Genomic DNA, 26,587 nt, shown 5'->3' on the forward strand with positions numbered 1-26,587 from the left:
TTTAGCCAGTGAAGTCTTAGGTTTGTACTAACAAACAGACATTGTGAATTTATTAATCTGGTTTGTTTATAATACTTTATTTTTGTATGTCCAGCATTCAGAGGAGGAGGAGGAGGCAGTAGCATTCAAAAAGTCTTAGAAATTGAACTTGTGTTTTGTTGACAATTTTAATGTTTTATTCCTGAAAATTATATTGAATGCGTAGACAGAAGGAGATTCTTCATAGCAGACTGAAGATGATCATTGTGACTCTGTGACCAAGCACAGATCCGTGCTGGCTCATTTTTCCAGCTTAAGGATGGAGACAATAACCAGGTACTTAAGTATTTGTAACATCATCTTTAGCAAACCTTGTAAAAACGCTCAGTCCTCATTGCTTAAGGATCTATCACGTTTCTTGTGGTACAGAACAGTCCATGGGGGCTACATACAAAAGAAATTAAGCTTCTGGAAAGCCAGCATTTTAGATGGTGATAGAAATGTAGATATAATGCCTGTGAGCATTACATTCAAATCATATTTTGATACCTCTTACTATTCATGCTTGGTATTTGGTAGTGAACTGTATTAACATTTACCATTTGCAGTGTATGTTTGAGGATAACAGTAGTGTTTCTTCCAACATACCTTCCTGGAACATAAAAATCTGTGAGGAATGTTTTCCAAGATATGAGGGCAGAAATAGTGGTTGGAAAAGCTACAGCTTTAGTTGGTTATTATCAACTAAAGTACAAACATGGGGAAGTAAGGAGGACTTGAAGAAAGGTGTAGGCTGGTACAATCTCCTGTGTATGAGCCCTGCTCTTTGTGACAGCTAGATGGAGAAGCTGAGTTAAGTTTAACATGATGGTTATAGGCAGCCTTGTCCAATACGAAGTCTCAAGACAAGTCGCCACTTTCATTTGGTTGGCTTATTGCTTTAGAATTTTGAATGTTTTTTATTTATATTAATTGTTTGTTTCTTCTTTTGGCAGTGGAACGGTGAAATGGACAGTGAAACCTAACTGGGCAGAAACATTGTGGGGACAAGGTCTGTTGAAGAGAGAAAAATAACTCACACAGCAGTAAGGTTAATGTATTGCTATCCGCATTCTATCCATGTTGGACTTTAAACAGTATCAAAAAATAATTGTCAGACTTTTTGCTTGAGCAGTGGCTTTAGAACTCAGTAGCTCATGTTGTCACTGGGAGAGTGAATGCTTCTGCTTGACCCTTTGCTGGCTCTGTCCAGTGCTGGTTAGGTAAATGTTGATGACTGAGCCTGGACTTGGTATTTTCCTGTAGGTTGAAATCCCCATCAGTGCTTCTGCTTCTTCTAGAACTGTTGTCTTTGTAGCTGCAGATGTTGAAACTTCTTGTAACTGTAACAGATCCCTGCTCTGAGTAGTCTGTACCTCTGCCCTGACTGGCTCCCTCCCCTGAGCTGGCAGCAAACCGCCTTCCATTTACCCAGACCAACACAACCTTAGGATGGGATGAAGTGCAGACAGGCCCTGCCTGTTCATTTGCAAAGCAGATGAGTTCCTAAGTGGTGGCAGGCAGTGAAGGAGAGACACTGCCACCTGTGAGCTTCGTAAGTCTTGTGACTTAATGTTTCATTCAATGGTAGAGTTGGTGGTATCGTATTCTATTACTTCTGCAAACCCTGAATGAAGTCTCCCATCACTGCTGTCACGTTGCACGGTCTCTGCTCTTTTAGAGGTAGTCTTCAGTAGACATGATCATCTTCCGTGCATACGTGCTTTCCTTATTGAAGTTCACCTGTCTTGCCTTTTGCCATGTTTTCAGTAAGGGCTGTGCGCTGTTTTGGAAAGAGGAAAGGTTTGTGCTTTTCAAATAGTTGCAAATCTCCTGTGCAGTGACACTAACAAATAGGAGGAAGTACCTTGCCAAGCAGTTGTGGTAGGATGACACCCAAAACACGATGAGTAGGGAAGGTGACCTGTGCCATAAAGCTGTTTGCTGCCTAGGAGCACAGCACCGAGGTAGTTCAGCTGTTCTCAACTGTGTATGGATTTCTTCGCTGCTTGTTTCCTGTGGTGATGTACGTGATGTACAAACACGTCATGTTTTCTTGAGCAAGCAGCAGGTTTTAATACATGTGGAAGGGTTGCTCTGAGTGTCAGAGTTGTTTACTGCAGTTCTTTGACAGACTAAGAACTAAAAGGCGGAAACACTTAAAATTAATTCTTGTCTGATTCATCGTCTGTATTGTTTTTCTTCAGGTTTCAAATAACCACAATTAAAGGCAATGAAATTGAGAGAGTGAGAATACGGAAGAACACCAGCAGCGTAGTCTCAGGGTAAAGGTCAAGGTAAAGGTATGTTACCTTGATGTAGTATTCAAAGCCTATGTTGACTTTTCAGGCAGAATGCTAGAGGTGTCATTAACTTTTAAACTAGGACTGTATTTGGCTTTTGTTTCACAGCTGAGGCAGAAGAAACCATTCTGCATTACATAGTTGGGTGGAAAAGACAGTAGCAGAAACCAGAAGACAGCTTTTTTTCTCCTACTTTTCAGTGTAAGAACAAGAAATTGTGTGCTGTTACATCACTTCAGGCAGTGAGGGTTTAGTTAATACTGTTGGTAATTTAACAGGGCAGTACATGCATTGCTGTAAACGCATGAAGTAAATGCTGTCTTTGGTTTTTCTAATTTGCTTCTGTAAAAATGTAGAAGTCTCAGTGGACATACCTGAAATGGAGGTGAAAAATTTTCTGAAGTGTACTGGTTGTAGTTTGAGTGTTAACTAGAATGTACAGAGATGAGTAAGTGAGAAAAATGCATTGCTGTAAACTCCAGGAGAAATGTTAGGTCAGTCAGGCAGTGGGTGAGACTACAGCAAATGTATTTTTATAATAAAAAATAAAAATTTTGCTTTTTAAATAAATCTGGTTTTAAAACAAAACCAGCTCCAAATGGCCACTATGCTTCACCTTCTAGTCTAGCTCAGCTTTTTGACAAGTATCTATTGCTTTGTGTTATCTGGGAGTAAGGTATGTTGTTACAGCAATCAGTGCTGTAGCATGTGCAGTATAGGGAGGTTTTAAAATAGCCTTATAAGCCTTAGAGCAGCTGATCCTTGCTACACAATACAATATTGACATCTGTCTTTCCTGGTTAGTAAAGTAGGCTTTTTTAAAATAGAATGTTAGCCACTAGCATGGGGAACAATTAGGGTGTTTTCAAATTTGTCTTAATGCCAGGTGTATACGGAAGACAGTTCACTTGCTAAACATGGCATTTGTCATCAGATTACGACGCCCAACCAGCTCTGACTGTATTGAGAGCCCGTACTTTTTCCTGTCTTTTAAGGGCGTTTACTGCTTTGCCTATGCTATTACACGGTCTTAAGTCATACAGAGCTAAAGAAACGGTTTAATATTATTTATTTGCTAGAAAGGTTAGTAAGTACACTGAAAAGAGTGTAAAGCATGTCCATTAATAACTGATGCTTCTGCTGTTTACAGCTTCTTTCTTTGGAACTGGTTGTATAATGCTTCCAGCCAGTCAAGCCCAGCTGCAATCATGGCAAAGAGCACAGTAAGTAAGAAAGTTGATTTGTGTCTCTTTTTATTGGGATAACAGCACCAATCACTATGATAGCATTAAAAAAAATGCTTATTTTTCTTTTGATGGTTTAGGTCACCAAAGGTGGTAAGTCGTTAGTGTCAGTAAAATTATTCATTGGAATAGAATACAGTACTCCATGTCATCGGATAGTTAAACACACGTTTATTTCGTAATTACACATAGCCTACAGGGTTCTTTCACCATTTAACATCGTATATGATCTATATTATTTGTAAACAGAAATAAGTAAGTCTGCAGAAATAGAGCAAAGCAAGAACCCTGTGATAGAGAGCTAGCACCTTTTGATGGCATGAAGTTTTACCTATGATGCTTAATACTTTCCCGCTCACCAAATGCACTGTCTTGCTTAGACAACTACTTAATTATTTATACCAAATCAGTTGAGAGAATTTCCATGGTCCTGCCTGGAGCAAAAAACTGTAAATAGTCAGTTAGTCTGATAGTAAAATTTATGAGCTCTTTCATACTAGGTTCTTCAATATAAAAATAGACCATGTTCTTGATATCTTCAAAATAAATAATTATGACTGGTTTGGGGGCTTGTAAAGGTTCAGCTGAAATATGTTAACTTTAACATCATTAATGTTATAAAGTCAGCATCATCCCAAACTAAGTATCTGCCAATTTAATAGGTATGTTTAAATTGTTGTATAGCTGGAGCAAGTTCAATATTTTGCCTTTGTCTCTTAGTTTCCCGTAGGCAGATGTAAGGTAAGTAAAGCTATTTCTGGGTTTTGCTTCACCTTGAAGAGGCAGCAATATAAAGTGATGATTGCTGAATCTGTCTGTATTGAAACCAGCCATTCAGTATGTGACTTAAATTTGTGTAAGTGGATAGAAGACAAGAACATGGATAATGCTATGAAGAGGAAACAGAAAAGGTTTCAGAGTTCTTCCTTTTGTTTCTTAGATTGCTGCAAGTGTGACTGAAGAATAGAGACTGAGGATGCAGACGCTAGTCCTGTCAAGAACAATAAGGCCACGACAGCACGGCATACCCTTCTCTTCTGAGAAAAGTAAGTGAATTTATATAAAATACTAAAACAGGAACGTTTACACACACGTGAGCGGCAGCTTATGGACACAGGTTCACAACAGTGCAGACAAGACATTGTCTTCCATCATCTTCATGCTTCCATGTTCTTCATTTGTTCTCTGGCCTTTCTCTCACTATCAGACCGACCCTTTTACTGATGCAAAAATAGCAGGAAGTAAAGCAACTTCAGTTGGTTATTGTGACCTCCTTTGAGCAGCTGTGATGGCCAAGGTATTTCTTTCATTCCTGAGAGAAAAAAGCAGCTTGTTAGAAGATAATACGCATACTTACAAAGCTGTCCTGGTATATAAAGCATGCATCCTTTATTTATTTTCTTCAATGCTCTGACTTTTTAAGCATCTGAAATGGCAGTGGGCCATTCCCCTTTAACAAATGCTATGCATATCAGTGCTTACAGCATCTAGTACTGGAAAGATGAAAGCTGTATCACTACATGTAAGCAGTTCTGTTCAGCAACTGACAGATGTCAGATCTGCTATGATTCACTGTCTTCAGTAAGCACAAAAACACAGACAATGATTTATGGTTGGTTGTTTTGTGTTTTGTATTTATGAAAACAACCAAGAGCAGGAAATTATCAGATACTAACATAGTAGATATTACAGAATTTCTACCTTAAAAGTTTTCTGTAATATAACTTGGATCAAAGTTACCAAAAAGATTCAAGTACCTTCATCTGGGTATCCTAAAGGATATTATTAACATACGTTAATCATATATTAATAATATATATTATTACTTGAAAGGCAGTACCATGTACATGCTATGTGCAGTATAAAACTACACTATTCAATACCAATCAATCAGCATCACTATTAAGTAATGAATGCAGATACAAAGATGTGACTGACAGAACATAAACACAGAACAAATAGTGGTGAATCTCCAAGGAAATTGGCACTTCTTAAACTGTATTTATCAAGTTTATCTTACAACAAAACAATTCTGTTCCAGATGAAACTGCCACTAGTGATAAAGAACTAGCGATAAAGACCTTGGGAAACTTAAAACACAAACAGTTCTCATTTATTTAATGATACTGATCTCTTCAAATGCAGCATACGCTCATTGTTTCCATTTTTATAATGGAAACTATGACAAACAAGTAAGCTAGGAAAGGATTTTAGCTTTTCCTTTATTACTGTTATTTATTATTTTAATTCTCATTTCATTAGGATGAATTTTGGAGGTCAGTAATAAAATTCTTCTGTTTGTCAATGACCTTTTATTTTTTAATCCTACTCCAGTTAGCATCTCAGGTATCCTTTCAGAACATGCCAGATGTTTTACCCTTAGTCTACTGAAGCTGCTCACATAATTACTTTTTCTTGGTTGTGTCCTCCACAAAAATGCTCTTATATTTCTTTAAATATGCTCCTCTGCTATACTCTATCCACATACAACTTCTTCAAACTCCATTGTTCAGAACGCGTGCTGATCTTTCTCAAGACTCTACTTTTTTCATATTTGACACTATCCTGTGTGCTGTAACATAAATAGCTTCTGCAGTCTTACTTTCTCCTTTAACATTAAACCACTCCTTAAAAAGTCACCACTCTTTTGCATTTCCTGGATTAGTCACTGCTCTGTTTCTATGTAAGTTTCAGGAATATGGTGCTTAATATGTTTTAATAATAGTGCAGAGTAATTAACACTCGTGATTCAGAAGAACACTGCGCACCCAAAACAGACAGTATGTGCACTTTACCTAAGAGCAGAACACTGAGGAACTTCCCAACTCCCCAGTACAGGCAATGATGCCCAGAAGACTGCCTTATGCATGAGGGCAAAAGCTGTTGTTAGAGCAACACCACTTCTTTTGTTAAAGGTAATTATGTGCCAGAGAAAAGAATGACAGGTTGTTTTATTTATACTCCACCTAGCAATTACTGCCTTCTTGAAATAGCCAGCACAGTTCCTTGACTTCAGTCACTTTGCTCTCTACAGCCTGGCTAAATTAACCCTACTCCTTTTTCTCTGAAGTCAGTTTTGGCTAATATTTTCTTTGAAGTTAAATCAAATATTTAGGAATTTCAGGGACTACATAGGCAATCTCTAGGTGAACTTACGTGTTTCCATATCTCTCCACTCCTCTCGATTACAATAGTTTGTGATTTATTGACAGGTGATGTAACTTTGTAGTCATCAGACAAAAGGCCCAGAATAGGATACTGGTTCCTGTACCTGTATTAAAAAGAGTTGCAAACCTGTTAACTATAAAACTGAAATCTGCATATCTGTATCCAAGTCACTAACTGATTTTATCACATAATCCTGTCAATTAACAACCCCCAAATATTTTTAGTAGTAACTAAAATGCTAATGTTGTAATTTTAATGCCACTTTAACATGTTCATTTGCTATTACAATGTTTAGTATTGAAACCTGTGTAGGTTTTTACTAGCTGAAGTATTTTTGCCTTTAAGTTGAACAGACATTTGACATTAAGACATTTGCAGGAGGTAAAGACTTAGTTTATAAGAGCTACACAATGGAAAATCAAAAGGATGTATTTTTAAGAAAGGTGAATAAGTACATTACTTCTTAGTGATGACAGTTGTTACACCAGGGGACTGACTGTTTGATAATCTCTCATGCTTGAGTCTGAAGAGGTCCTGAGAAAACCAACAGTAAATATTCAATTGAAATAAATAATGTTTCCTCAGGTATTAGTTCATTAAATCCAGAAAAAATTCTTGCAGAAATTCCTATCAAATAGAATATATTATACTATATATATTACATAATATTATAGTTATTTAATTTATATTATATATTTTTATATATATAGTAATAATCCTAACCCTGATGCCTTATCCAGAAGGGTACAAGTGCCTTCTAGCTTCCAACAAGTAATAAGCCACTAGTTAAGTTGCTACATTCGTAGTAAGTGGAGGTTTAAGCATAAAATATTCTTAGACAAAAAATAAGCTATCCTGTTGTACCTCTTGCTGTTGTTTAATGCAAGCGTCTTTCTCCTCGAGCATCGATGTCAATTCATGCAACTTTATTTGCAAGTCACTGTTGTTCCCTTCTCTTCTTGATATATCTTGCTGGAATTGGCATAACTGAGACTACAAAACACAGGTTAAGAAACAATCAGGTGCTAGGTCCTTCTTGCAGGTGACCTTTCAGTATGCATCTAGAAGTCCGCATGTATTTTGTTCATTAAAATCATCAACAGTAAAACTTGAATTAGTATAATTTACAAAATGCTGCGGACATAGGGACCACAGGAAACCCAGTCATTTTCAAATATAAACCTTGAACTTCACAATAAATTCAGAAAGCAATGATTAGGCTGAATTCTGCCAATATCAGTTTAACAGGTTTATAAGTGGAACTGGTTCCAGGGCAGTAAAATACTACTAAAATTCTTCAAATTAGAGATTTCTTATGTGCAGTTTTGATTGGGATTTATCTTTATTTTCTGTTGGGTATCTTCTGGCAGTTTCTTATTTCATCAGGACAAAACGTCCCATTAGGAGTTAATGAGATTAGCAGTATTTCTTAATTTCTACATCTAAAGAATTTTTATTTTTTTAATGACACTTTAATAGGTTTTAGAGCTATCACTGGTGCTGCATAAACAAACTGCAGAGCCAGAAAGTAACTAAAAAGCACATGATATATTTTTTTTCTGTTTCCTAATCAAAACATAATTTTAAAAACATATATTAAACAAAGAAAATGGTTACCTCCAGTCATACAATATGAGGAATACACATAAGGGAAAAGTTAATCTACATACCCTAAGACTGCGGATCTCACGATCTTTATCCTCTCTCAAGTTATTGATCATCTCTACATAACGGCTGGAGAGTTCATCTGTGGTGGTCTGAAGTGTTGGATTAGAGCAGATCTACAGGAAAAAAAAAAAAGTATTTAAAGATAGAAGATAAAAATATCTTATAATTTTATTTTCTTAATTATCTGTGAATAACAGCTATTGAATACAGAAGTAGTGAAGGCCTCATTACTACCTGTAGTCTGAGGTTCTGGATCTCCTGCTCCAAGGCACGCTTGCAGTATTCCACTTCTTTCAACTGACAATCCTTCTCTCCCTCACTGAGCCGTAGAGAAAGGAGCTGTTCTTCCAGAGAGCGACACTTCACAGTACTCTCTCTGAGTCCTTGCTGGAAAGCACAGAAGTGGAACGAATGCATGGTGTTCCTTAGGGAAGTAACAGGCTCACACACACACAAACATACACCAGGCAGTAATCACTGAGAATACTCAAAAAGCCATCACACTGGCTAGTTTTTGCCAGACTGTAGAAATACTGAAATTATGTTCTTAGCTTTACCTGCTGCTGACGATTGTTCTCTCGCAGCGATGTCAACATAGTTTCATATTCTTTCACTTGAGATTCTTTAAAAGCCAAATCCTTCTTAAGTAAGACATTTTCAGTTTCTAACTTCTGTAAGACAAAAGCATGAACTGTCAATAGTTGCCATTTTTCAGTAAACAGCCCTTCAAATTCAAATATACTAAGTGATATTTTAGAACAGAAAATTACCCAATTTTCATTTAACTGCAAATAGCTCAGATTTGCTCATTATTGCAGTTATCTGTGGCTTCATGCTGTGTAGTAAGCACCGTTATCTTGGACACTGCTCTTTCAGTCTGTCCCAGAAAGACTTATTTGTAGTTATTAAACAGAAACCAACAGAAAAATCCAAACCAAAGACCACTTCACTGCACAGACTCCAGCAGGGAGGAGTACACCTTAGGTAGGAATGGAACAGAGGTCTCCTGCTTCCTGGCAGAATGCTATTTAAGTAAGCACTTGGCATTTATGCCCTGTCCATGTTAAAAGCAAAAACACAGTTCCCATACATCTCCCCCACTGTAGACATACATAGCTGCTGTATGCCAGTTCAGAGCTCTAAGTCTAAGTCCACTCAAAGGCCTTTTCTGCATTTGAAAGTATTTGGTTATTAGGCTTCAACAAACTGAACGCTTGAAAACCACTTCTAGGAAGAAATCCAACCTCGTGTGCTGTTCAAGTCTTGCAAGGCCATTAATAAACCATCCATTTCTGTTAAAGCACCTGAAATCTGGACTTCCCAAGTTAAGCTTCATCATAATGGAGTTCTTACTGACAGGTAGCAACAAATGGATGAGGCCCAGGAAATGGAAAAATAACAACTTACCCCCAGGTCATCATGTAAGTGGCAAAGCTCTTCACGTAAATTTTTGAAAGTGGAAAGCACAAGTCTCAAAGATTTATCTGATGTTACTCTCATCTAGGAAAGGGAAAAAAAATGAAAAATATTATTATAAAATATATTAGTGAGCTTTGTTTACAATGTGCTTAACTATGTGTAAAAGAACAGAACTGCTATACAGCTGAAAATAACTCCTGGCAGTACTGTGCATGTCATTCTTGATGATTTCTACAAAGAAAGAGACACATTTTCAAGTACTTCATTCTACAGACAACACAATCTTTGAATGATTGCCTTTTAACACACAGGACAATATTTTTTAAAGAATGCAGGAACAAGAGAGTAAATGAGAATTGCACTTGGACACCAATAAAAATAAATGCATTAATAGTGCACAATCATTTTTTTGAGAGCTTTGTGAGTTACACTGATAAGGTAACCACCCTACCTGGAAAGCCACAGAGGAAGAAGTCATCATCTTTGAGACCTGAGAAAGCCCCTTTCAGCCCAAGTGCAAGGGAATGTATTAAACTACAAAAAGCAAAAACACCACAAAACCAGTTCCTCACTTTGAGAGTTCCCTAAAATTTAAAGGAGTCAACTGGATAAGAAAGAAGGGCAATAATGCATGATAGCCTAACACTGTTCTCTTTTTTTCTTTTAATACATGCTAACAACTGTGTATGGATTCATGGGAAATCACAAACTGTTGCATTTCGTGATGTGTTTCTAATATTCAAAAGAAAAAATGACTTTGAAAGAAAACATGAATTCGTCAAATTTTTGACTCATCTAGATAGGCTGAACATTTTTGCAAAAGATGTATTTCTTACGTTCTGAAGAAAGTGAAATTCTGTCTGTTCCTCTTCCTCTAATACTTTCCCTCATCTTTCTTTATGAAAGAAATTTGTCGATTATTCAAATCTAAAAGAACTATTAAGCCCTTGTCATATTTGTCATTTCTACTGGTAATGTATTGAGACTGAGGCTTCACAAAAGAGCATTCTTTTGTAATTAAAGTGGAATTTCAGTTCTTTCAGTTGCTGACAATCTGTTTCACCAAAAGACACTTTAATTGTGTATTTTTAAAGCATTTTTGTAAGAATGTAAAACTAGATAGACTTAGAGAACATGGAAGATACATGTTCCAGTTCTTTCACAAAAGGGTGAGCTGAAACTGTTTCTGGGCATGGTGTTCTAACATGAGATCATGAAATATTTTGGTGTCAGTGTCCTTCATTCTAAAAGAATCACAGAATAATTGAGGTTGAAAGAGACTTGAGAGGTCACCCTGTCCAACCTCATGCTTAAAAACCAGGATCAGCTGTGAAGTCAGAGCAGGTTGCTCACTCACATACGTTTTCTTTACCAGGAGGTGTTCTGCAGCCCTCAGGTGGCATCACCTGACCCCTACCCCAGGGAGACAGATCAGTGCAGGCTGCTGTGGATCCTGTTCTGACAAACCTACAGGTCAAGTCCACCATTCTGGAGCCAACCTTGAGATTCACACACTAGCTAGTGCTATTCACAGTACCACTGCTTTTAGTGTTTTATCAAAGGAAGGGGTCTTCCAAGCACTTCATAAAGAAGTCAGTGGTTTTTGGAAAAACATGTTACAGAGACTGCTAGAATGTTAGGAAGCAACAGAATGCATAACCATTCTCAGAAGCTGACGTTGATTGAAAAAGCAGGTAGGGATAACTAAGTAGCTAAAGAATATGATGAGAAAAAAACACAAAAGCCATGCATAAATGGAGCCAAACCAGGAGTGGTTTATGTTTTGCTACTGGGTGCCACAGAGATACTGCCATAGTACAGCTGTTTGCCAGACCATTTGTAAAAGGTGAGACCTCAGTTTCAAGCAGTGGATGTAATAAGCAGTAATCAATACTCAATTCAATATTCAGTAAAATGCCTACTATGCACTTTTAGCTTTTAAAATAAAGCATTAATATACAGCACAAACAAATAAAAAGATGAAAAATCAGTGTTCTCCTACTTGTCAAAAGCCAAAATGGTTTCCAGTGGAACTGGAAGAAAGCTGCAGTAAAGCTCAGTTTATAACACAGCTAATCTGTGGAGTGAACTACCACAACATGTGACTTGAAGCCACCTGTATGATTCCATACCCTTCATATAGAATAAATGGAGAAAGCAGAATACAGAGCAATTTATGTTTTGTACCAGTTCCTGGGTACGTGTTGAGCCAACTTCTACTGTTTTGAGTTACTGTAGGCTTCTGTACATCCCCCTCCATGCTATGTACATACCTGGAGGAGATAACGAATCTGCTGCTTTGTTGCCTCAGACAGTCCTTTGGGAATTAAATCTTCTATATCTTCAGTCTAAGCAAAGGGAGAAAAGAGGAGACATCTTGATTAAGAATTTTGCCTGGTTGATCATAATGTGGTTTCTTCATTAATTACATAGCTCTACTATGAAAAACATGTTTAGTGCAAGGCAAATAAGAAGGAAAATAGATCAAAGTATATCCAGAAATTTTCAAAAGCCTTATATGTGGCATATAGAAACTGAGATGAAGCGATAAATGAAGCATATATCAAAATATGCATTAAGCTTAACAGTTCGTTAAAACGCAGCATTCAAAACAATTTCCTCTCAAGAAATAGCAATTAACACTAAAACAGAACTCCCAGCAGTTAATGATTATGAGCAAACCTCATTTTTCTAAATAATGAATAGACTGTCAACAAACAAATGACCAACACGTTACAGGAGATACTGCCAGTGATTAAGCAACACTGCTTCATGCAATTCATTCCTAGACAAATATTTCTACCATATAAATAATAACTTCAAAAATAACAAAGGTCCCAGTGAGTGCATCAGGGCTGGATTCCCAAAAGAGAGCTGTCTGTAAATCTAAAAGCGTCTGTTCTGCCAACTTTACTTCCCCTCACTTCTGCGAGAGGCGGCGTTCTTCCCTTCTCGCAGTGCCCAGCAGTGTACGTTGCTGAACAAATGCTTTGTTGGCAAGAGTGAAAGATCCTACGCACAAAGCGCACAGAGAAAACAATGTATGTGTGTAAGTCTGTGTTACAAGGAAGCCACCACTGGCATAACAGGAAAGACTTAAAAAATTTGACTCTCATGCTGGAATGCAAATTGTTCAACTTCCCTTCTTTCAGTATTACCACATTTGCAAATACATAGCTAGCAGTAGGTTTCAGGCTCTGAATGTTCCTAACAAGCAGAAGTTGTTAGCTAACAGACTGGTATCCTTCAGCTAAACTGGCTTGGCTTAATTTGTTCCAAGATCCACACCATTCTTATTAAGACTAATTTTTAGGGAACAGCTTTGTAAGAGCATGCATGATGCTTACCTGACTCGTAAATTCAATGTCATGGTTCCTGTAAAACAGACAAAATGCAAGGGACTGATTAACAGAAAACCTGACAACTCCAACTTCATGACTACAATTACAAAAGGATTATCTTTAAAATATTAAAAAAAAAAATTAAAAATCCTTAGACTAAGAGTCGTTACCTTCCCTTTAAGCTGATAGGGAACGTGTTGTTCAAAGGAGACCAGAATACTGACAGCAGTGCAGTCAGCACAGGCAGTTTCTTCGGGCAGTTATCCCAATTATGGCTGGTTAACCCAATTACATTCTTAATTGGCTTGGGTAATGTCTTTGCCCAGAACTACGCTGCAGTGTATTGACACACCTGAAGTGTTTACTTAGCAGTGGCAGGGGTTCTGTGATGGACTGCTTAAGCTTATTTCAGTGAACTCTGAAAGCACGGAGAGCGAGAGGGGAACAATGAAGTACTGGTGATTGTGTGGGAAGGGTAAGAACATTATAAAGACTCAAAAAGAAAAAAAAACTTGCAAACAGTACTGTGCTCTTAACTGTGCACTGCTAGAATTTCTGGAACACCAAACTGACATAGCAGACATAAGGCCAATACCTTCCTCCTATCTTTTCCACATGCTGTAGTAAACAACTGTACAGGTCATTGGTCTTGCGGTTCAGTTCGGCAAGGAGCTCGCCAAAGTAGCGGCAGTCCAGCTGGTCATTATTCTCCTGAGAGCAATTCACCTAACAGAAGATAAGCAACAAGATCATAATTGAGTTCCCCTCTTCAGGATGAAAGCTGAACATGAAAATGCTGCAAGTATGATGGATTTGTTTTCATTTGCTCTTACTAATTTGCAGCTTGTTTACACAGTTCTTTTCCTAGGTATTGAGTCTTCTGTGTCTTCCGTTTTTCAGAAAATGGTACAGAAATAAATGACTTTCCTTACAGCAACAAGCAACAGGCAAAGTACTATCTGTTACAGTAATATCATCATCATTCTAATATGGAAAGTGTAGGTAATTAGGAAATCTTTCTTTAATATTCTTTAATGTTTCTATAGCTGTAGTGGGTAAACCACACGTGGACAGCACCCAGACAATCCCAGCCGGGTGCAGGATTCCCCACTGCAAAAATGATAATTGCATCCCCACATTCTCACTGCTTTTGCATACATACACGTGCCGGAGTATTTCTGATGGATGAGTTGAGAAGCTCTGACATAAGCCACCTCCTTTTTTTAAGCCCAACAAAACCTAAAGGCACCTCCCAGCAAAGACCAAACGTTGCCATATGTGAATAACAAAAGTAAAAACAGCAGCCCAGGCTGAATTTACCTAAGGTGTGTTTTTTTTGTTGTTGTTGTTTTGTTTTTTGTTTTTTTAAATGAGAGTCTCTAGCTATGGAAGATTCCACATAGGTCCAGTACTGAAGACACCCAGTATGTTATCACCACCTATATATGGAACAGATGCACAGGAAGGGACTGCTACATTCCCACCCCCAACCGAAATGGTAGTACACACATATAGGTGTCCTCTGGCAGCTTGTAGAAACTCAGGAACATGCAAACTATTCTAAAGGAAGCTAGTTTTGCGCTTCCAGTGAAGTAATTCTCAATTCGTCAAGTAATTCTACATCAGGTTGAAATCTATTTCAAATCCTTACTGATCGGTTGAGAAGGAAAGCAGTGCTGAATGGGTGTATGTCCATTTTACAAAGCAGTGTAAGTTTTTACCAAAACTGGAAGTATGAGTCTTGTATTACACAGCCTTTGCTGTACAAAAAGTGACAGATGAAACCTGACTGAATCCATGGGTAGCACTCCCAGGTACAGAAAAACGAAACGAACAAAAAAAGCCCACAACACAATAAAACAGCCAGACTTGACGGATTAAAATTACAGTAAAATAGCATACTATGATTTTGAACAAGGCTTGACTGTTGAGACCAGAGATCAGTAATTTTGTGTGTCTGTGAAGTTTTATACTCCACACAGAAAAATGTACTGTGAATAGTAAAACATTAAACAAAGGATTCTTACCGGTTCACATGTCTGAACTGTTACCCTCCTCACTGTATTTCCTCTGCAGTCATCGGTCACAGAAACTGGAATTATTTCACAAGGGCTGCTGGTCTGTGTCTGTTGGCACTGGTGAGTGACTTGGGACTGCTCAGACGGCTGGCAGGGCTGGATAACGTGGCACTGGTTGGATTGCTGGGGAATCTGACACTGGTGGGAAAACTGATACTGCTTCTCCTAAGACAGAAACACATTTTTTAAGCTTCTGAACACATCTTAGTGAGATGGAAGCATCATATGAATACATAAATGAAGGAAATATGTTTTTGCATGGAAAGACTGATGACAGTTTCAAATGTCTTTTAATAATTTCAATAAAATTGTTTTCCTAATTGAATACAAGTTTGTCTCATACTGTCACACTTCAGCACTGTAATTCACCAACTCCTCATATTTTAGCAGCTGCAAATGAACGCACAGAAGACACACTTCTCCTAATTGAGTTGTTTCATTATATTGCTCCACTTAACATATTCACTGAGGCAATAGGGACCTCCATTATTTAATTTAAAACATCTATATCCTGTTCTCACAAGCATTTTAGAGATTAAAGAGCTCCAGTTGAACTACTTACTGAGTTTTTGTTACTTAAATTTAAAAAAAAAAAAAAAGTACAGGAAATGGCTGAAGACATTTTCCTCTATAAATGCTTTCAGCAATTCCAGGTTAAGTGTGTGCCATGTATCAGGGAGACACACGTCTTGGTTTTATAATCCAAGAAAACTGCTGTTGACAAAACCACTGACCAGAACAACAAGCTAGGAACTAGTTTATGTTCCAGTCTTTGAGAATGTGTACTGTGCCTCGACAAGACAGTGCTCTGGTGGGTGCAAGTTCACAAAAACAAACAAACAACAAAACCACGAACATTACTGTCTCAATTTCCTTTTGCAGTAGGTTATATAAACAACCAACTTACTTGGTGGGGATTTAACAGCTCGTACTTTCTTATTGTCTTTTCATAGATGACATTATTTCCAGGGCAGAAATTCCCCCCTCTAAGAAACGGGGATAATGGCTCCTGTAACATTTTAATAAAAAGCATTCGTAAGTGTTGTCACATAGTGAATTCAGAGTTAGCATAATTTGGACTAAAAAAATGAGGAGGAATATTTGTAATGTGAAGATGCATGCGCTTTGGAAGAGATTTCTGAGTTACCCACATTTGATCATGCATTCATTTCATCTTGAACCCAGAATTATTTATTTTGCAATATCCGTGCAATGTGCTTATAGATTCTCATCTCACATCGCTTATTTCCCTTCACCCCCGTGGTGTAATGCCAAGTGTACCATTTTCTCAAAACTACAGAATCCGACCAGGCAGAAGAAAACGAGTGGGCTGTGTAACACAGGTGCACGTCATGCCATGTCAGCTAGAGCTCATCAGGCTATGAAGCTCGCTCACCTTAGTTGTTCACCCAAGCAGTTTACCTACCTGCTCAGGATTCTCTATAATAATCCTTCGAACGGTGCCCTGCAAGGAAGAAAAGAAGTAAAGATTCACTGATTACTGTACTTTAAAACCTTTTATGTTCAGAATTCAGGCTTACATGCATTTCCAAATTAGTCTGAGTACTGTAATCAGCTATAAATGTACTGAGAGCCATTGGCTGAAATCACTGAGAAGTGTTACAGCCACGGCCTTTCCACCCAAAAGGAAATAACCCGTACACAGCACAGCAGCGCGCAATCTGGACTCTCAGTAAGAAGAGTCTGTTTTTCCTCAGCCACCTATTTGTAAGTCAGAGGAGGTGAGTCCTTGCTGTCTGTAAGTGCCAGCGGACCAGGACCCAGAGCTAGCACCGGACAGGATCTTCACAGATCACGTGTCCCACAAAACACTGTCTTAACTGCAGCCTTTCAGATTAAGATCAGCTTGTGTAGTGATGCATCTCTAAAACACCTAAAAAAAAACAGGGAAAGAAAATCTGTATTTTGCTTAAAAGCCAAAATAAGAGGGACCGGGGAACTGCCAACAAACCAAACAACTACCCAATGCACCAAACTGCAGCAATTATTTCAAAAAGTGGTACAAAACTCCATAACTGACGTGGAACATTGACTCATTCTTGAAGGAAAAATGAAATACACTTCTTTGAATTGCAAAAATCCATGAATTACACCAGTTTTGCTCTTGTTCAAATACAGATTCTTTTGCTCCTCCCCTCGCCCCCCACTGTCTACAAGCAATTCAAGCAACCGTGGGCAGTTTTCCATTTTGTGGACCCACCACAGTTGTTACAGTGCACACACGTTGCTTGAAGCCTCCGTGCCCAGCTCTTTACCCAAGTAAGCACAATTCCCCCTGAATCTCATCTAAGGATTAGGTAATTTGTTAGTTTACAACATCCTACTTATTCCTCCTTACAGTGCATGCTTTGAATTTTCCTAACAAATCATTTACCCCTTTAACCCGTGGGCTTGGGAAGTTTATATTGCTGTAGTTAAGCCTCAGAGACGTTCTTAACTGGGTAAGAGCAACTCTGAAGTAGGTCAAATTTCCAGCTGTGAAGTGTTGCACAAGTTCAGGAAGCCCGAAGCAGTTTTCCAAATCTCCCAAGAGTGAATCATAACAGCACCACGGAGGAGAAATCAAAGTAGAGAAGAAACTGCTTTAGCATCAGCCACAGTAATTAAGAAATCTCAAAATGATAACTGCTGCAGAAAACTTCGAAAGCTGCTTGCTCGTCCTCCCACACCCATGGGTCCTTCAGGGCTCAGCTGGGAGGGAACCCCCGCAGCTGGTGAGGCTCCATACCGGGTCCTAGCTCTGAGAGGAGCCAGCCTGCGAGTCGGGAGCGTACAGCCCGGTTTCTGTGTCACTGACACCTACACAGTGCGAGCTGAGAAGTGAAATACCGAAACAAGGAACGCTGCTATTCCCCTCACACAAGTTAGCCAGAACGCTCCCTTGGAGCACAGTGAGGCAACCGAGGGTTTCGGTGTGCCTGGCAGGACCAAGCCCTCGTCCAGTACAAGTGACAGGGCAGAGATCTCTTCTTTTTCAGCACTGACTGCTATTGTGTGGCACATTAAAGCCAGGTGAGCATCATCCACAAAATTAAGAGGCACAGTTTCAATGCACTGAAAAGCTGTACGAACACACCTGATCTCAATGACGCTGCCACAGGCCTTTGGAGCACGCAGCTCACGCCTCGGGAAGGACAGCGGGTGACAAAACTCACAGCAGAGGCGAGCCCTCAGCACTCATAGCACGGGCCCAGCCACGAGCAGCTCTTACAGGGCTTCCCCTGAGAGGACGCCTCACAGAGGCTTTCAGGATTTTACCCCACACTGAAAACAGACATCTCGTGCATACCATTTCCTGCCGTATTTTTTCATGGCCATGGTACGAGTGTTCACATGTGTAAATCACACAGAGAATTTATTCTAAGCAATATTCGTCATTTGGTTCTGGCAGGTGAGGTGCCTTCAGTCCCTCCATATGAAACCTGCTGTGGCTGGGAGTAGCATTTGGCTTCTACACCAAGAATAAAACAAAGTTAAAAAAAAAAAAAAAAAAGGAAAGAAAACTGAATCCTGAACAATCTGCAACCACAAGAAGCACAATCACACATGCTATACACATGCCACTAGCACATTTTCCCTCCCTCTAGTTTATTAAAAATGTACGTGAACACAACAGAAGACACCAACCATAAGACTTAATATCAGCATGCTAATAGTGATGGAGGCATTCATTATCACTAATCTATAAAAGCTCTGCAGAAGTAAATTAAATATTGCTCAAAGAAAGCCCTTCGCCTTATCAACAGTAATAAGCTTAAACTACAGCTCCAGGCTGCCACTAACTGAGAATTCGCGTTCAGGTAAAACGTCTCTGTGAGTCAGAGATCATTGCAGTGCTTCATTTACGCAGCCAAATGGCAATTTCTCACGCAGAGCACTGCCCTTCTCCTGGCAGCTCCCTGGAAACCTTTGTGGGTCCCCAGACCGCCTCTCGGGCCACCCCTCCCAGCGCTCCTCTGACCGCTCCCATTCAGCGCCAAGCCAGCAGCAACTCCTGCCAACTCCCCGCTGACTTCCCTATCTGTTGCCCTCTTCTTCCTGAAAAACCTCCTAATAACGTTTATTAACCACCTTCGCTCTCCACCGCTGAAATTGCAACCCACACAAAACCCAACTTAAACTACGCCCTCTTTTGTCTTTAATCCAGCAAAACACTTCCAGAAATTATTTTTCCATCAGCACAATTTAATAGACTCGGTGACCAAAACAGATGCTGAAAATCAAACATACTTCCCAGAGCTGGGACAGAATTTGGGTCTATAACCAAACCGTTCATCAATCTGGGGATAGAGGCGAAGTCTGGGCCTCCAGCGTTCATTCTCTTGAACATCAACGTAACTGAAGACAATTCAGCCTACCTTCGAGCCCAGCCAAGCAGATCACAAACCTGTGAGGGGAGCCCCGCGTTTACACTCCTGCCCCACATCTTGCCAAGGAGGGATTAACAACCTGGGTGCAGCAGGTATCTGTGGCTGCCACAGCCACATCACACACCGTGCCAGGGAAGCGGCTCGCGTTACAGAACCAACAGAAGCCACCCTATCCTCCAGAGCAAGGCAGCCTTTAAACTAGGCAAAGCAGCTTTGGAAGAGGATCAGGTTTCGTATTTGCCTTAATCCCTGTTCTTTTTCATAGTCAAATATTTTTACACCACAGGAAAGAAAGTTAAATGAGAGATGAGGAACTTGGAACAAATACACGTTCCTGTATTGAATGTATTACGTCAGTCCTGTTTCTATTGATATTAATGATGGTCTGACGTATGAGACAAAAAATGGTATAAAAACAAATTCTGATCGCCTTTTCTGTTCTTACATAGTCAAAGCTGTTCTCAATTTATTGATCTCTACTTTTAAGATGTATCTATTAAACTATTAAATTCCATCAACCGCTTCAAGCTGTACATTCCCTGAACGCAGACACCGCAGCCGACCGGCTGAACTACTTTGCGGGGACCTTTACACCAAGCTGAGCAGGGACCGTGCCCCCTCTACCTGCCCAGCTTCACGGCCCCCTGAGCCTGCTGTCGCTCACAAGGCAGCGCACCCAGAGATAAGACACGAGCAAGGGGCCTGGTGGGTGGACGTGGGGCAAACCTGGAGCTGCAGCAGCAGCAGCACGCGGCTCCCCATTGACTTCCAGTTTTGCTGATGGCAAAACAGGCAAAAATGTTTCAGTAGACTAAGAGGTTCAGAAGTTTTTTTAAAAAAGTGAACTGGGGTTGTCCAAGGGGACCAAATGCAGGACTGCTGGATTTACTCAGAATCAAACGAAAAGGGGACTTCAACGGGGAATTCACGAGTTGCGGGCGAGGAGCAGCCAGGGGAAGGCAGCCGTGTGGCCGGGGCAGCACCTGCGGCCTGGCGCCTCTCCCTCTCGGCTCCTGGGCCTCGGCCCCGGCCCTGCCCGGCCCCGCCGCCTCCTCTCCTCTCCTCTCCTCTCCCCTCCCCGGGCCGGGCCGTACCTGTGGCGGCGTCTCGCAGGCGGGGGGCAGCGGCTGGCAGCCGTGCGGGCACTCGAGCGGCGAGGCGGCTCGGGACGAGCAGGAGGCGCTGGGCCGGCGGCAGCCGGGGCCGTATGTCCGCACTCTGTCGAGAGCGGGGCCGCCGTCGTGGCGCTGGAAAGGCGCCGGCTCGAAGCAGGGCAGCGGCCGCGGCGGCTCGGGGCAGGGCAGCGGCTCCCGGCACTGAGGCGGCTCCGGGCAGGGCGGCGGCGGCGGCGGCGGCTCCCGGCACGGCGGGGGCCGGGGCAGCGGCTCCGGGCAGGGCGCGGGGCGGCGGGCGGCGGGCAGCGTGCTGTAGTGCTGCTGCCGCCGGTAGTAGTGGTGCTGCTGCTGCTGCTGCTGCTGCTGCTGCAGGTGAGGGGGCAGCCCGAGGGGCTGCAGCTGCTGCTGGGGCCCCAACATCGCGGCCGCCCCCCCCCCCCCGCCGATGGAGCAGCGGGGCGGCGACTGCGGCGGGGAGCCGGGGCAGGGCGGCGATTAGTACCCGCCGGGGAGCCGCGCCTAGCCCAGGACACACCTTCGGGTGGCCGGGGCCGCCGCCGCCTCCCCGCCCGGCAGCGCGGCCCGGGACCGCTGCGCCCCGGGGGCTGGGGCTGGGGCCGGGGTCCCGGCGGGCAGGCAGCGGGCACCGTCCTGAAACCGAAAAAATTGGGCGTGTGTGTGTGCGGTTGGGTGCAGGGGGAGGTCGGTTGTGTGCTCGGCAAGGCAGCGGGCACCTGTCCCGAGCCCGGCGCTGTCGGTGCTGTGCTGAGGGTTGGGTTCCTGCAGCGCGCTGCCCCTAGCAGGCAAGCCCTAACCGAGAGCACGGCGCTGTTCCGCGTGTTGCTGTAGTAATAACATCATTATAGAATGTTGTGTAAGAAATATAATCCTCAATAATAAACCTCAGATTCTTAATTTTGCCAGTTTGTTTCCTCCACATGCTTACTACGCTTTCAGGTCACGCGGTGCAGTCACACGCAACAGAAAATAATTTCTGTAGTATCGCGTAATGCCAAGGTACCTTGAGAATGGAGCAACGCTGGCTGCAGTAGTCCCTGTGACGTTACATTGCCCATTCACTGAAAGCTTTGTCTCAAATTAAAAAGTGCTCACACGAAACCTGCTCAGCGGGCGGTTGGGAAGCTAAGAGGTGTAGGACCAGGACGATACAACAGTTCTGTATTTTAAGGTACTGTGACAGCTGGAGATATTCATCAAAAATAAAAAGTTTCACTTTACCCTCAGGCATTAAACCCAAACAGACACGGGGGTATAAAACAACAACAAAACACATTTGAAGTTCTAGCCCACTGGTTTCAAAGGCACTATATGCATAGACAAATCATGTACCTGAACATAAGAGAAATACATACATTTTTACCTAAAACCTCATTCCTGGTTCACCAGCTGAGAAAAGCTATTGATGGCTTCTGACAAAAACAATTAAAAAAATCCCTTGGAAAGCAACAACCTATGGTTACAACAGCCCAGTCTCTATTTTTACACAAACCATTAGAAATTGCTTGACGCTTCAGTAGGAAACCACAGAAACTACAGTAATACTCCTCAGGGAAAAACAAGTGCTGTAATGCTACACGTAGAAAAGACCATTAGTTAGCCAGCTCACAAAATCTTACCAGTCTGCAGGATACTGCCCTGTTTAATGAAGAGTGCCCTGGAAATTTCTTACAAGGGTCAGCAGAAAGAAAGGCCTAAGTCATCCTATTGTAATGGAAATACGAAATAACTTCCGTGAAAGTCTGTGGATGTGGTAAGGCTTATTGGTGTCATAAATAATCACAGTAAGTAATGTACGCACAGGGATCTGTACCAGGTAATGAAAACCGCCTCAAACAAAGCGCTTGAATTTTAATGTGACCTACGTTCTCTATACGTCTAAAACCGAAAGTGATTATTTCCTTCTGTGTCTTACAGTGCTACCTGGTGAAGGAGTTCGTGCGGTGATAACTGGCTGGGAGGAATAAACCTGTGTTTTGATACAAAATAGCAGAGAAAAATACTTGTTTGGGAAGACCACTACAAAACACACATTGTATCCTGGTGTCTACACTTAAATTATTGAAATTATTTGTCATGTTGAGGAACAGATACCTACACAATACCAGGCTGAGAAACTTCTGAAGGGGTTGAGGAAGAAAGGGTTAAGAAGCCAGCAAAATGGCAGGGAGCTGCACAGCCATAACTTGATGAGGCAGAGATAAAAATCTGCTTTCGGCTGTAAGGAAAGCATTAGAGATTGAAGGGGAAGTCAGAACCAACTGGTAAGTAGAGGCTTCGGTTTTCTGATCCTCCCTTTGAAGGAAGTGCAATAATGCACTTGAGGTTTGGTGGAAGGTGCCTGTCTGCAGACACCTATGCAGTGCAGCCACTTTGTTCCTCTTAACCTCTTTACCTTGGGCTACCTGGATCACGCTGTGCTGACAGTGGGAACACACCTGGCAGAGAAAAGCATGTGGGCAGCAAGATGTCTCTCCCCATTCCAAATGGCCAGCATTGCCTGGCTACAGCCTCTTTTCTCATCAACCAACAGAAGCTTAATGTGCTGAATTCCCTCTAAAGGTGCTTTCAGACAAGACAGCGAGTGTAGTGCTCCAGCAGTTTACCAGTGACACGGTGACTGTCCAGAATGTGCTGCTTAAAGCACAAAGAGATCACTGTCTTTTTAAAAGACCAGCTTTGTTAAATCAGAAATCGTGTTTTTATGGCAAAAATTACTTGGTCATGGTGACAGCCTATTTTATGCAGGTCAGGCTTGTATGAGCAGACTGCACTTTCTGACTTGAGAGTCCTTTTAATTTTTTCCTCAGAGCTTTTGCTTCTCAAGTGCCTTTTTGCTCTTAATTCTTTGTGGAGATATATAAATTTGTTTGTCATCAAACAGAATACGGAGTAGTCTGGGGGAAGGGGAAAAATATACGTGCTCCTAAACAATGACATTCTATCTACTCTTTTGCAGACACAGGTGACCCTGACACCTGGGAAAACAGAAAATGTGATCTGTGACTGCAAAGCTGGTACAATGTGAAATAAAATAGCACTTACCTCTTTTAGAATATCTTTTGTCCTCTAATTCATCTTTTCTTCATTAAACAACTATGGATGCTGGATGTACAGACAGCTCTGGAACATCAGGATCTCAGATCTCCTTCTTGAACCACCTGAAGACAAATACAAGTCTGTAACACACAAATGCACACCGGGGTAGAGAGGATTATAGTGGAACTACCAGGAGTTGAGTGAGGAAGGGCTAAGTATTGAGCAAAGATCTGACTGGGGAAAACCTAGCCAGGGTAGCAGAGGCAGCATTGGCTCTGTTGCACCTGGCAGCCCCATCTGCCACATTTCTGCAGCAACTTCAAGATAGACAATATTGAGAGAAAATATGACAGGTTGTTCTTTGTACTGCCTCATCCTCTGCACTTCTGGTTCATGCCTCCATGATCACAACATGCTCTTTATTTCCCAAGAGAAAAATGAAGAACCTCTTAGGAGACACCTTGAGACTGTTTTAGGACAGCACTAGTTAGCTATTTGTATTTTAATTAAAAATACAAGAGCAACCATATCAGTTCTGATCGAGAGGTCATCTCAAGGAGCAGCAGATGCTGAAAAATATAATTATATTCCAAAAGGGGTCTGAAGAGGAAAAGTCTCGGTAATGCTTCCCTCTTTACATTCAGCAATTATTTTCAAATGTGGATATTTCATAAGCGCAATGTTTTCTCATTAGCACCTCCAATCTCACACATAAAGGACTTGTTTGATACCCCCCTTGATCTCAGACCAACTTCTGGCACCCACCAAGTCCTCTGCAAAGAACATTCAGCAGATCTACTTGGCTGCATGAAGAACTTCCTTCTGAATCTGACTCCTAGTCCAACAGCCCTTTACAGCTCTTTACAGCTTTAACAAGTCCTCTCTCTTCCAGGCTACAAAGTAAAAGAAAAGAAAAAAACAACAATATACATACAAATAAATAAATAAATAAATAAATCCTAGCCCTATTCAATCTTCTTCATATAGATGTTATTCCATATCTTGGGTGATTAGCACCCTTTTCATGACCCTTTTCCAGTTCTACTAGATCATTCCACAGTACTTCAGAAGTGGAAGTATCATGGATTTTAATAATGGCACAATGATGTTTACTAGTTTATTCTCTGTTTCTTTCCTAATAGCTTCTAATCTTTTTTTTTTTTTTTTTTAACCACAAAGTCTCGTACTAGAGCAGTAACAGGCAGTTGAGAGCACATCGGCTTGTATGTTCTATGTAAGCATCCCTGGATATTCATCCATAATGACTTTGCATCTGCTGTATTTTATTTTATTTAGAAATGTTGTGTTTTAACAAGCTATCTTGTGATGCAGAGATAGCAAGGTTAGATCTGAAATGGTTTTAACATGATTTCAGAATTGCACTTCTTGTCATACATTATAGTGTTTCATTAGTAAGAAAGTTCAGCAAGAAGAGAAGTTTAAACAGAGTTTAGACTGTGTTTTAAAGACTCACTTAACTGCTGCCACTAACTGGAAGTGAACTGTTGCAACACTGAGGGAAAACCTTTTCATCCCATTAATATACTTCTTGTAAAAAAAAAATATGTGATATCAGTTGTAGCTTGAAGTTTATACACTTCAAAAAGAAATGGAAATCATTGGAATATACAACAAATAGAAAATAAATTAAACTGAACCTAACAATTAGTAGTTAGGATGATTTATAATCCAAAATTATCATAAACATGCAAATACACTTTCCATTTCTGCTGTACCAGCAGAGGTGAAAAGTAATCTTTGTATCATAGTATAACAGTACACAGAGAAGAAAAAAATATAATAAAATTACTTTGTTTTATAACTACACTGTTTTTGTGATGACGTCAGTATCTTCAATAACTCAAAAGCTCAAGAGATTGCATTTCAATCTGTGAAGTGAAATAATGCAATACTGAATTTACCCTTAAGCAGAAGTCACTCTTTTGTTCCAACCATTTTCCCATTTAAATTGTTGAGGTTATTTATTAGTCAATTTGCTTTGTTTCAGATAATGAATACTATGCGTGAGATTGGTGATTAAACCAAAAAAACACGTTGAGCCACTTTTCTCCTATCCATTAAAGCCCTTATTCAGCATGATAAGTAGTGAATGCCTCATTTTACTGAAACTCTATCAGTCATCATTTAACAAATATGACTGCAGAAACAGTTTAGGAATACAACATTGCATGCTAAATACAGAATTGTATCCATCTCCGAGGTTTAGGACACAAGTAGCAAAAGATGACACTGAACTTTCCTCATGATACTGCAAGAGTCCTCTGGACACCCATCAGCGACACCTACGCTATGCTACCACTTTTAATTTATAGCTCAGCGATGCTCTTGAGAAAACTGATAGTGGAAAAGGGCCTGCAGTCATGTGGAACACAGTAAGGTAACAGCTGATCTGTGGAGCTGGATACTTAAAGTCCCATGCCAAGGAGAGATATTACGTTCATTATGACCAAAAAGCAGGAAATGGGTTCAATTCCAAAACAATAATTTGCATTTCCCTCTCCTGGGCAGACTGCCTAAGGAACAATCCTCACTATTGAAGGAGATAAAGGAGCTGGGATTGTGACATACTTTAAAATAAGTGCTAGTACCCTGGGCTCTAGGGAGAACAAGACAGGGATCTGGCTGTTTATCTTTGCTTTTATTTGTGCATGACTAAAAATGCACATAGAAGCAGCTGGTCTGTCTAAAATATATATAATATATATATTTGTAATTTGTCTAAGATTAAAATCTGTTTACAACTACAAGGGAGAAAGTTCTTATT

The 26,587-nt window shown here is 40.7% G+C and overlaps 2 protein-coding genes across 3 annotated transcripts in view; one reads left to right on the forward strand and one right to left on the reverse strand.

The window, feature by feature from the left end:
- ZNF711 (zinc finger protein 711) overlaps positions 1–4,731 on the forward strand; it is a 24,522-nt gene extending 19,791 nt beyond the window's left edge. The window contains exons 11-15 of one of the 2 annotated variants that reach the window (XR_014697597.1): positions 206–315; positions 975–1,030; positions 2,226–2,321; positions 3,472–3,544; positions 4,506–4,731. The gene's annotated coding sequence lies outside the window, so the exon portion shown is untranslated. Of the gene's footprint in view, positions 1–205; positions 1,031–2,225; positions 2,322–3,471; positions 3,545–4,505 lie in introns of both variants that reach the window. The other variant, XR_014697596.1, reaches the window with a different exon arrangement.
- On the reverse strand, positions 3,717–21,221 carry POF1B (POF1B actin binding protein). The gene is made up of 15 exons (XM_084534683.1): positions 20,725–21,221; positions 16,666–16,704; positions 16,147–16,248; positions 15,189–15,404; positions 13,757–13,887; positions 13,168–13,195; positions 12,094–12,168; positions 9,809–9,901; positions 8,959–9,072; positions 8,636–8,788; positions 8,404–8,514; positions 7,598–7,726; positions 7,194–7,267; positions 6,722–6,836; positions 3,717–4,877 (listed from the first exon to the last, which is right to left on the reverse strand). The coding sequence occupies exons 1-15, from the start codon at positions 21,163–21,165 to the stop codon at positions 4,872–4,874; spliced, it is 1,827 nt and encodes a 608-aa protein (XP_084390809.1). The 5' UTR covers positions 21,166–21,221; the 3' UTR covers positions 3,717–4,871.
- Positions 21,222–26,587: the final 5,366 nt, after the last annotated feature.

The sequence above is a fragment of the Aythya ferina genome (assembly GCF_964211825.1).
Source record: "Aythya ferina genome assembly, chromosome: 13".
Classification (NCBI taxonomy): Eukaryota; Metazoa; Chordata; class Aves; order Anseriformes; family Anatidae; genus Aythya; species Aythya ferina.

Coding starts and splice junctions, on each gene's coding strand:
- POF1B (XM_084534683.1), bottom strand. CDS start 21,165: ATGTTGGGGCCCCAGCAGCAGCTGCAGCCCCTCGGGCTGCCCCCTCAC. Junction 9,902..12,093: donor AGATTCGTTATCTCCTCCAG/GTATGTACATAG, acceptor TCCCTTTCCTAG/ATGAGAGTAACATCAGATAA. Junction 6,837..7,193: donor ACAACTGTCATCACTAAGAA/GTAATGTACTTA, acceptor TTTTTAATACAG/GTACAGGAACCAGTATCCTA.